At 42.6% G+C, this 12142-nt stretch overlaps 1 protein-coding gene across 7 annotated transcripts in view; it reads left to right on the forward strand.

Annotated features, from left to right (window-relative positions):
- LOC103054555 (LIM domain only protein 7) overlaps positions 1-12142 on the forward strand; it is a 102210-nt gene that overhangs the window by 51603 nt on the left and 38465 nt on the right. For all 7 annotated transcript variants that reach the window (XM_088139549.1, XM_088139551.1, XM_088139552.1 and 4 more), the window contains exons 5-7: positions 7871-7901; positions 9892-10005; positions 10672-10870. In XM_088139549.1, the coding sequence (XP_087995675.1) occupies positions 7871-7901; positions 9892-10005; positions 10672-10870 (344 nt within the window). The remainder of the gene's footprint in view (positions 1-7870; positions 7902-9891; positions 10006-10671; positions 10871-12142) is intronic.

The following is a 12142-nucleotide window of genomic DNA, read 5'->3' on the forward strand; positions in this document are numbered from 1 at the left end:
AGAAGCCTTTTCCTGCTGGAATTTCACTGAGAACTTTGCCGTCAATGGTCTTTGAGGCTGCCTGGCAGAGCCAGATGCAACGTGAGTGTCGTGACCAGTGTGGGAACCGCTTCCCCTTAGAAGCAATCTCCAGCCCCTGACCCTCCGTAGCAGAGCTGGTTAATTTTCCGTCGTAGGAGTGGGAAGGATTTCTTTCCAGCCTACCCTTCCGTGCCACATGTCGTCAAAAGCCTTGAGAAAATTAGTTTGACTAGAAATTCTATTAAAATTATCACATCACTAGTAAAAGTTAGGAAGAACTCTACCCTTACAAGCTAGCTTTATGAAGAACTGAATCAGCCAACTGAATCAGGAAAAAAAGGTTGCTTTTTGCTTTTTCTGGTTCTGCAGACAAGGCCAAATTGAGGGGGACAGTGACAGTGAGCCTCTAAATCTCTTTATGCGAAAAGAGCAGATCTTGATAGCACCACACAAATTACTACTGTAGTGAACTATGAGCAGTAATACATTTTTAGAGGCAATATTCATTCTGGGTTTAATCTTAGACAGGTGATGCCATTGTACTTGAGTTATTAAAACAATCTCATGTTTTGAACTCATTTAGACTGAAAAAGAAAACTGTTTATCACCTGTTCCTAATGATGGAATCTAACCTCAGCAAACTACAGTATTTTTAAAGGTTTACATCTCTATGTAAAAATTAAATGAAGTAGAACTGAATTGCTAAATCACAGGAAATGTAAGAGAACATTTCATACCTACACAAATCATTTAAATACAATTGCATCTCCTTTGATACCTCTACTCTATGGCCATTTATTCATGTGTAGAAATATAACATGAGTACTTTCCATAGCTTATCTATACAATAGGATCATAAGATTATCCATGTCGATCAGTGGCTAAACATATCTAATACCTGTAGAATGCTACGTTAGGTAAGTGTATTACAGAGAGATGAATAATGTTTAACTCTGAGATGAAGAGGTATGCATGTGTCATAGATTTATACAGCTTTGTCATTATTGTACGTTGGTTTAATCTGACGATAAAGCTCATTCTCCTCAAGTATCTCAATAACTCACTTGAACACGCTTCAGTAGCCCACTCCTTCGAAAGTCATAGAATAGAGTTGTGGCGTTGGGAGGATCCAACCCTCTGCAATGGGCAGAAAAGCCAACAAGCCTTTGCGAGGTGGCTGGCCAGCCTCTTCTGAAAAATCTCGCCTGCAGCCCCCCTTGGGTAGACTGTTCCACTGCTCTGCAGACCTTACCATCAGGAAGTTTTTCCTTAAGGTTAAATGAAATCGAGACAGCTGGAACTTGTATCCATTATTTCTGGTCCTAGTTTCTCTGGCAGTGGAAAACAGTTCCTGACCATCTTCCCTTAGCTCTCTTTTATCTGCCTGAATACACTGATTTCGTGTCTCCTCTTTTCTGCATTTCTTTTCGTTGGGAAGGGAAGAAACCGTTTTCATTTGCCACACTAACAAAAGGCGAATTTCAGTGTTAGTTGAGAATCATCATAAAAGGAGTTGGATGGCTCCAGGTTTTCTGTCTAGTCATAAGAGCTACCTGCTGTATGTTTTGCTTGGTTTTATCTGAAGAAGAGGGGACCCCATGGACCTCAGATGTCTGACCCCCGTTTTTTTAATGTAATAAGGCAGCTCCTGACCATCCATGAATTAGAAAGTTGTGTGTATAAGAGAGAGTGTGAGAGATCTTGGCCATGGTGGTTACTACCCAAAAAGGGGAGAAAATGGAAACTGGATAGTTAGGCCAACTATCTCGGTGGCAGTTTTCGTACCAATCCAGATTCTGCGTCTATTCCTGGTCTTAAATAACCAAAGGAAAATGAGAATGACAGGTAGATGTGTTTCAAAGGTCCCGTAATGAACATCCAATCAGTTTCCCTTCTAAATACTCACCTAGTGTGATTTAATCCCAAAGGGTGTGGGTCTGTTTTTCTTCTGTCTAGATGTGTATATGCTGGAACATGTTCAAATGCTGCTTTCTGATCAAGAGGCTGTAATAAAGAGGAAAGTATTTATCACCCAGCCCATGTTTGCTGACAGCAGAATGTTTTGGGGCATGGAGACTGAATAGTCCTCCACCCTGAACCAGCTTCTCTGTTCTTTGTGTTGAAAGATCCCAGCATGTTCCATGGTTCTGATAGTAATTTCTGTCTGTACAAAGTCACATGACAAATTCTGAAAAAAAAATTCTCTGTCAAGATTGCTTTCAAAAAGATGCTTTACTTTTTTAAATGTCAGTTTGGAACAATTGCAGGAGTCTTACTGCTGATTCACTCCCATTTGCCCACTTGAACATTACCCTCCCAAGTTTATCTGCTTGTATCCTTAGAGGCACAACAGAAAATTCTTGTGGATGACTCACCCCACGATGCTAATTTCAGGCAGCAGAGTAGATTGAAAACTATGCGGACAAGAATATAAGCGCAGCCCCGCACATGTTTGGTGTGCCTAAAATAAGCCCATGAACTGCCTGTACCCAGGACACTGGTGGGCCCCTTCGTAAAGACAAGTGAGATGTTTTGATCAATGGAGTAGAGGAAAAGGTCTGTATTTCGTTCTCCATTTGCTAAAAAAATAAAAAGTGGTCTTAGGCACATATCACCTGTCAGACATCCCCTTGGACCCAGCAGATCTCCTGGAAACACCAAAGGGCCCCACTGTGGTGGTTAATTTGGAACCTCAAGGGTAGCTCTGAAATTTCTTGGTGGCCCCCTTGAGAGCAGACATGCCTAAGCCACGCCTCCCGTCCTTTAGCCTCAGACGGAGACCTGGGAAGGTTTCTGCTTCTCAGTAGATGCCACGTTAACGTGTGCTGTTATTTGCGCAACAAAGCAAAAACCACCTGATCAGGCCAACAGATGTCTACCACAAAACAGCCAATTCTCAGTGGCAGGCACTGCAGATCACTGTTCAGGAGTGCATCCAAGCAGTCAGTGGAAAACCCCCAAGAGGAGGTGATTCTGCGGAGCTGGGGTCAGCCCAGGCAAAGCCCCCACTGAAGCTAATAGATGCACTTCAGCTAAACACGACGGGTCAGGAAGGCCTCTGTGTTTGGGCGAATGGAGATGTCCTCTCCACTCAGTTCTCCTCAGCCACGGAAGTTAACTGTATCCGCATAGAAATGCAAAATGAAGCTGTAGACGCATACAGTGCATCTGGCAGGATAAAGACTTAGGAGTAATTGGCTGGGGAAACACAGAACAACTGGTCCTTGTTCCTGTATTTTTTACTTTTTAAAACCAAAGCGGTTGCCGTTAGACTTTATTTCTCTTTCTGCCATCTCCCAGCGTTTTAGAGACTGGTCAAATGATGTCAACTAATTTGGTTTCATTACTATGAATCAAAAATGTTCCATATACTTTGTCAAACAGTCACACAATAACAGTCACATTGACTGCTACTCTTCTTTTTTCTTAAAAAAGAGAAATGAAATATTCGAAGTTTGTAGTCTAGTTTTCCAGAGATAGCAAAAAAGATCCAAAATATACGAGTTGTTCATCTTTAATGTTCATCCTCTATTCACAAAGTTTGGGGACAGATGATTTGAGAGTCTGGTTTAGAAGCCTGTTATAATTGTAAGTAGTTGAAATTTATGTACTGAAACCTTTTTATACTCAGACATAGTTCAGGAATAGCCTAAGATGTTTGGTCTCCCAAAATCAAGGTACAGGATACTCAAGCCAACCATCTTAGATAACCAAGGAAATCCTGAGATCCGTCTTTTCCTCCCTCTGGAGGGAAGATACAAACCGTTGACACGCCATATCACACAGAGATACCCTGTGCATTTTCACATTTCAGTTGCATAATGCAAACAAAGAAAAGCATAAGATGATAAATTGTCTGGCAGATGGTAAAGCAGGGGGAATAAACCTCTACCCACAAGGTTCGAGAGGCAAGAAGTGCACAAGCTAATTAAAAACCGCTCAGCTTACAGAGTAGGAACCACAGTAATTTCCTTTTTTCAGAAGTTTCTTCTTTTAAATTCAGACTGCTTTGGGGCATTTAAAAAAGGAATTCTCAAGCTTTACTGCCTTCCAAGCAATCATGTTGCATTTGTCTTCGTCTTCTCCTTTGTGTTTCCTATTTTTCATGTAATCTTTTATTCCAGCCTATAGACCATAAAAATGTCCCTATTTTGGACAAAATGGATGGGTTTGGGCGTGTTTGTTTGTTCTCTAAAGTACTGATGTCATTTTTTTCTTTCTTTTTACAAACAGATGAAATGTTTGGTTTTTTTTAGTTTCTTTGGCAAGTTCAGATTTAGCAAATATCTAAACTTGTGATTTTTAAACTGTGTATTGAGTATTCAAGTGTTTTGAGTGTTCAAGATTTTAAAGTTCCTGGCTGTGTTGCTCCTGGCCACAGCAACAGGACACCACATCAGTCTGATGTCCACAGCTGGAAAACACAGTATTTGGTTTTATTGTGTGTACAGCACCGTATGATCTAGCCAAACAACTTTTTAAGTGATAAGACGTCAGCATCATCATTTCAGGGGTTTAACTCCTTTCTCTTCTTTTGTGTGATGGAGAGGACCAATTGCAAGATTGGTGGAAATGCCCCAAAAGAAAGAAAATGTACTCCCAAGGCCCAAGTCAGCTGCAGGAGTGAGCGTCAAAAAATGTCCCAGCGCGGTTTTGCTTGGGGAAGATCTGTGGGCCATCACGGTGGGAGAAGAGTTGCCTGGTGCTCGCGTCTAGTTCAGGAGCAGGGGTGACAGAGGAGGTAGGAAGGCAGCCAGAAAATTGGTCCCACCGAGGTGCTAGGATCAAAGGCTGCTTATCCAAAGCTGGCAACCCACCTGCTGCATCCCAGAGGGGCCAAGCTGGACTAGCATAGCCATGAAAGGGATTCAGAGGTTTGAGCACTATGTAGCAGAGCAACCAGAAGTAAACCTGGTCTCCACCATCTCTCCCAGTTCACAGGAGAGGCGTCTTCCTAATCTCAGCCAGGGCTCGTGCTGACTTTGACCCCTGATCCCAGCAGCTCTGTGCCCTCCAGCCCTTTGCGGGGCTCACAGGCGGTGGACAAGAGATTACCACCGCAGAGTCTTAAGTCAGAAGGGCCGATTTACTTCAGCCTCCCTTCTGCAAAACCTGCGTGGACAAGTTTTAAGTTGGGGGTGGACTAGAGTCTGTGGTCGACGTTCATAGCCTTAGCTGTATCATGGAGCAATTAGGAAGGAATGGAGGAAATCTTCCTGCTTGCATTCTTGAATTCCTTTCGATGTGGGATGTGTATTTCTGTGTGCTAACCATTCTGATCAGAAATGGAACATTTCCGGTATGGTTTGTATTTCTCTCTGACTTCTAGCCTCAGATGAATAGTGAATTAAAAATGTATTGAATGCCCTTCCCGTGAATGGAACTGCAGCTGCCCAGAAAGAAGGCTTTATAGTACGTGGATCGTTCTCCAAGTTCTGCCCCACCTTCTTCCTCTCCTGCACTGGTCTGCCCAGGTGACTCAAGGCACAGATGGATTAATTTTTTGTGAAATAGAAGGAATAGCAGATACGGTGAGGCTCGTTTTATCCCCTCCAGGGGTCTAAAACAAATCAGTGCATCTCTTCCGCCCGAGCCCTGCTGACTGACGGTATTGTTGGAGATGCGGGAGGGGTGACGAGGAGAGGAATGTGCAGCTGTGCAGGGCTGTAAAGCGTATGGGCCAAAGCACTGTGGGTGGAACGATAGGGAGACACTGAAGAGGCGATGAAAGAAGAGAAGTCAGCGTGCGGATGGCCATCAGAGGAGTGGTGTGCCTGTTCTAAGCAGATGGGGACCCGTGCGAGATCTTGACCATCTCCTGTTGCAGGTAGCTGAGACGCAGGAAGTCTTTGATGGCATTCGTTCTGAGTCCTGATGTCAAGGCTTCTGTCCATAACAGGTGAAGGACACTAAGGATAGAGTCACTTGCTAATCATTTCTGCGGAGGTTGTGTCTGAAAAAAGCATTTCAGGGCCATTGCCTTCAGTTTCATCTGTGACTCTCTAAGAACAAAAGAGCTTATATAAGAAGACAAGAGGGAATATCGAGCATGTTGTCGAAATGAAGGAGAACAAAGGCGCTAAGCTGAAATGCAGCACACTTTATACTCTCTCAGCCACAGTCATGATGGAAATGTTCCTGAGGTGCTACTAGTTCACCTTAAGATGTTAAGATGCTGAGACCCAACCTTTTTCAGTAGCAAAATCTTAAAGGTTTCAGTAGGCTTCCGGAGACTTGAATTGTCGCCCCAATACTTCCCCCGCATGGCTGGGTTGTCTGTATTTCCTTGAATAAGCCATATATAAACCCAGCCCCTTAATCTCTCTTTGATTCGCAGCCAGAAATGCCCAACGTAAAATCTGCCTTAACTAGGCCACGTGCTGACTTGTTGCTGAGTTCAGAGTAATCAAAAGAACATTCTTCTCCTGTTCCAAGTGTAAATATAATAGGAAATATTTGTATTGGCCGGGAGAAGGAAACTCTTTGAAGTGCTAGTGTCTTAATTTCCTTTCACTGTTTTTATTTCTTCATTAAACAAATGGTGAGTTTTGCAACCTTCACCCTTGGGAACAATAATAAAATGTTCAGAATGTTAAGTGAGTAAAATTAAATTATGCATGGATTTTTTTAGTACTTGAATTAGTCAAATATTAATCCATCATCGGGAATAGAAACTCACAGAAATATTTATGACAGGTATGTAATTCTGCCCTTCAGTAGTTGTATAGATTTGCAATGCTGCATAGGATATAAGAGCTTTCAACATATTTTTCTGCTCTGACATCATGTTCTTTGTTCTTTAACCTATATTCTCTCTCATTTTGATATAATCATTTTATAAACCAATTATGCTATCTTGAAGCGAAAGTGATATCCTTCTGAGTATGTTTTTCTCTAAGGAAGATGTTGCTCACTGCATATTCAGGAGCTGACTCATTTTCTCCAACTGGCTCCAGAGATGTGGACTTTAAGTCCAAGAAGGCCCAGCCAACCTACACCTTGCTGAAAATTCTGAGAGATGAACTTTCTGTGTCTACCATAAAAGAAAAATTTTAAACAGGACCACTAGGGATGTGTGATTCCTGTTGTGCACCTCACTGGTCGTGTCCCGTCCTTGTCAGCGATGGTTAATTTACTGGCCTTTGGGAACTGGATTGCCGTCCATCATCCTCCATTCCTTGCAAATACATTTTCTACAAGATGAGAAAAAGTGAATATTAAACAAGAATTGGGTGCCAATGATCCACTTTTTCATAGAGTTGGAGCAAAGTAAAGTAATAAACCTTCTTTCAGCACAGAAAAACACAGTTGTATAGCAGTAACTTGAGACCTATTATAACTAGCATTAGCTATTCAATCAGTCCTTGGAATTGCAGAATCTCAAGCTTGTGTTGCATGCAGGTTTTCTCTGAAAGGGGACCCAGATACTCCCACCCCCCAACATATTATGAGAATTCCTCTGAGGGGAGTCCAGTTTCCTTACACAACATGCATATCACCCTTCCTTGCTTTTGAATTCTGTAGCAAAATTAATAGGCAAAATGTACTTGCTCTGCCTTATTTAGCGGGTGGGCTTTCGTGGGGTTCTACATTTTAAATTCTTCTGTAGATCTTGAGGACTTCGAGACTTCCCCTCCGTTTTGCTGTGCTTTGGATGTAAGAGCGCTCAGAGCATCTGGAACTCCCTGCTTTAAAGTATCATATTCTTTGAATATTATGGTCTACATTAATTGCGTGCTGATGGACTCTGGCAGTCAGTTTTGTTTTGCAGTTACTGCTCTGTATTAGTTATGATAAACTATTAATCTAGGGTTTACTTTTTGTTTGTGTATGTGTGTATTTCTTGCAGACAAGAAGAGACTGACAGAAGAGTAAAAAATGTAAGATATATATATTTTTCTTTCTTTCCACTGTTAGTTTGGTTCACCTATTTGTAGATTAAAGAAGAAACATAGGCTTGACACTTTAGCCTAGTTTATTTTTGTTAAGCAGTAAGTCCAGGGTCAGCACAGGAATATGGGCTGGTTGCCTGTGATGGGTTCAGTAACTTTTATGTTTCCTGCCGTAAAGTAAATGTTACAATAGGCTTAGTCTTACGTACAAGTAACTAGCAAGCTTTTGTTGTGAGGAGCAGTGGTGGAGGACCAGGACAGGTAGGGATTTTGTGTTTAGTTTTCCTCTTTCCCAGGTGAGTTTCCAGGATTTATTTCACCTGGAAGAAGGGAGAACCGGGGAAGCGTTAAGCGCCTGGTCTCACCTGCTGCATCTCCTGCCTGCCTGTCACTTCGCGCATGCTACCTGGGCGCGGGGAGGCCCTAAGGGAGAAGTTGGGGGCTCAGAAACTCCCTTCACTGCACAACAGATTCTGTTACAGAAGCATGCCTACGTGTGTTGAAGGATATTCTCTGGCTTGGTTTCTGAATGATGCTCATGTGACCAGGGGATGACCATAAAATATCATGGGTGTTGATAGAAGTCACCACCAACAAAATTAGCTAATATCGGCTAAGGACTGTGGGGTGAATGCTCATAAATTGGAACAGAAATGTTAATTTTAGCCATCAGTCTGAAGAAAGCCTTTAACAAGAGAGCCACATTGAAAGCCGGGATAGTGTAGTAATTAAGGTGTGAGAAAAAATTGGAGAGATCTAGGTTCAGGCTCACCTCAACCTTGGAATCTCCCTGGGTGAGTTTCTCTCTGGTTATTGTGTTAATTGTGGGGAGAACTGAGAATAGGGAGCCACTTGAGTTCCCAAAGGATATAAATCTAACAACTAATTAAATAAACAACTAGGAAGTTGTAAGACATTGTGCACTCTACATAGAGCTGTCCTTGAAGACCCTTCAGAAGTTCTGAATGCAGCCATGACATTCTTCCATTCGACAGCCCTACTTCAGGATCCACACTGGTTAACCGTTCTCTTCCAGATACAATTGCCTTTAAAGCCTTTCAAGGCTTGGACCTAGATATCATCGAGACATGCCTCTCCTAGGGTTTCCCCACGCAGTAAGCTCTGGCGGTTTGGGTTCTTTCTGGATCCCTTCTCTTGAGGAGGGTCATCTTCAGGGGCCCCAGAGATGAGCCTTTTTTTGGAACAATGCATACCGACCCCCCAAAATTACTCAGCTCAGTTTTAGGATGACCGTTAAAACATGGCTTTTCCAGGGACCCTTGTGGGTAGATAGGATGCTTCTGAGTAGACCTCTCTTGTTACAGGCTTTAGCCCAGCATGATTGTATTTCTGATGTAATTATATCCTGATCTTTGGTTTGCTTTTAACCTTCTTACATAAGTTGTTTAGGGCCCTGTGGATATGGAGCATCATCAGAGCTTTAGGAAATAAATAGACCAGTCAGCCCAGTGGAAAAGAGGAGCAGCGAGCTGTAGGTGAAGCAGCGCGATGAAATGTCTGCCTTCTCAGCTCACCTTTTTAGGACAGAGTTTATTTCTGGTGCAGTCTTTTTGGGGTGCCCCTTTGATTTTTTGAGGTTGCTGCCCGTTTCCTAAAGGCCCCTTTATCTGCAGGGTTGGACATGCAGAGCCCTTGCTGATGCAAAAGCCAGAGCATCCAGCACTCCAGCTGGAAGGGGGCTCTGGGTATCGCGGAGGTATTTGCAGAAAGTGGCAGCTGATGCACTGATAGTAAACCGAGGCAAGCAGATTGAGAGGCCACAGTGGCTCAGAACTTGGAGATCCACGGAAGGAAGGCTTCTGTGGGCCCAAGGAGGTCCAAACCCAGCTCTGGATGCAGCCCCCCCATCACATCTCTTAGTCAGCTTTCTACGATAGGTATGCTCGAATTGAGAAAAACGGCTCCTGGAGCCTCATTTGATCATTCTAACTGTTCTCTATAATTCTGTCGTTTTAAGGTTTTGATTACCTTATACTGGCTGGGCAGGAAAGCAGCCAGCAGCCCTTCCTATAATGGCCCCCACCTGGATTTGAAAGCCTTTGAGAAATTGCTTGGACAAGCTTTGACAAAGGTAAAGCATTGGTGGAAGGATCGTTTTAGAAAAGTCGAACATCACAGGTATCTCCACGTGTCTCATAGTACCTTGTTCAGCATCTGCCTTGATCAGCAAACCTTTTTCAAGGCAGCAGAGGGGTCAGACTGGCAGTTCTCCAAATGGATACTCAGCAGTGTTTGTAGGAAACCGTTTCTGATGACTTTCACTCTTGATTCCAAAGGGAGACATTCCAACAGGGTACCTCGGTTTGGCCTTGTGATCACTGGCACTCTTCTCTGCTCATTGTTTACAGATGAAGAAGGCCCCCAGATCCTCCTGCCGGGGCCCCTGGAGCCTCAAGGATCTTTGAAGGAGAGATCAGTCATCTGAAGTCAGAGATCTGGCAACTTTAATGCCTTTCTGTCCCAGTGAAAATACGTGGCTCTTCCTTGGTTGCTGTTGTTTCCCCCAGTTGTTTCTTGCTTGGATCTCATTTTAAATTCCTCATTTCAAACTGTGGCTTAAAACAATAGCCAAGACTTTAAGAGGCTTCGATAGGAGCCCTTTTCTGCCATCTGCAGCAACAGCAACGAGAAGAGGTTTCTGTCTCTGAAGCTTACGGGGTTCCTACTGAACTTCAACTGCTGGAAGAGAGGTTCCACTTTTTTGCAAAACTAAAAAACCTTTTTTTCCCCCCTCCAGGCCCTTGGGGAATCCTGCAGCCCCAAGCAAAGTGGAAGAGACAGTGGCTACGGCGACATTTGGTGCGTTGAACGCATCGATCCGCTTTCGTTGTCCGCCAGCCATAAGCGGGACGATTCCTTAGACAGCTTAGACTCCCTTGGCTCAAGGTCTTCCACCAGCTTCTCGTCGGACCTGACTCTGAAAGGCGGCAGTGAAGGTAAATCCTGGGGCGTCTGGTTAATCTTCCTTGAGAGGAAAGACCTTGGAAACAAGTCCAATGTTGTCTCGTGCTGCTGTGTTCACTTTAATGTGTTATTTTTCTCAGCTTGACCTTTAGATTTTTGATTGGGTTGCCTGATGGCACAGAACATTCTTAATGATGGGCAACTGACTGAAAAAAAAAATAATAACCATGCATCTTAAACTATCTATCTATTTAAAACATTTGCAAACTGCTTCTCATTAAAGTAAAACAGTCTCAAAGCAATTTACAGTAATCTCCAAGCTGTTAATTTCAAACAGTGCTTAAAATGATTGATAAAAACGTACATTAAAGCATTGTACAAGATATACAATGATCAATAAAATAAACAATGCAAGAGAATAAAAACAGCAATAAATTTTTAAAATACCCTAGCAGCATTAACAAAATATTAAAACGCCTAAAAGAGAGATAAAACCTGGTGCCCAAAAGGCAGGAAGGGCCTTGCTGGGGGCTTGCCCGTCAGGGCTGGCACAGAAAAGGTCGGCTCAGCCTCTGAAAGGCCCCCCGCCCTGCAGAGAGGATCGATGAGTGGAATTGAGTGGAATTTCTCTTTCCGCTCAGAGAGACTCTTGGCAGTTTACAATATAGCCACCAAAATATAGCTAGCATGCCCATGGTAATACCACCCTGGTTATTTTTCATTTGCTAATTTTCGTTCCAATCTTTCTAATTTTAAAGCTTTTTAACGCTGTTTCCAAGAAAGTTGCCCACCTGTATTTCAACAGGTGTTAATTGTCTTGGCATTTTAGTGTAAAGAAATGCTAATGTTTCCTAATATTTTCACTGAACAAAAATTCACATTCTATTTTAAAATACAAAACGTATACAAAGAAAGGAAAACATTTTGAATTTTCTTTCTGCATGAACTGACGTATTAACATTTCTATGATGTTGTCACTTCCAGTAGGAATAAATTCATTCTAAGGAGCATGCTAAATAATAACGGGCTTCAGTTTTGAAAAATGTAATAATCTCTTTTGCATCAGTCATTAAAACATTTATGGTTCAATATCGGATAAGATGTTGGCAATTTATTTTGGTGCCAGAAGATACATAGATACCGCCTCATCGCACTCTTTCGTTTGGAGTAAGGAACGTTATGCAAAATACAGAAAGGGACTAGCAAACAGTAATCAGAAGAAGTCAGAGGCTTGAGATAAGAACAAAATATATAGCTAAATCTAGTTTATAACAACACTATTTACTAGACATTTCCACACCTTA

The sequence above is a fragment of the Python bivittatus genome, unplaced genomic scaffold (assembly GCF_059951505.1).
Source record: "Python bivittatus isolate LINGU-HERP-01145 unplaced genomic scaffold, Pbiv_v1 ctg000210_np1212, whole genome shotgun sequence".
NCBI classification, from domain to species: Eukaryota; Metazoa; Chordata; class Lepidosauria; order Squamata; family Pythonidae; genus Python; species Python bivittatus.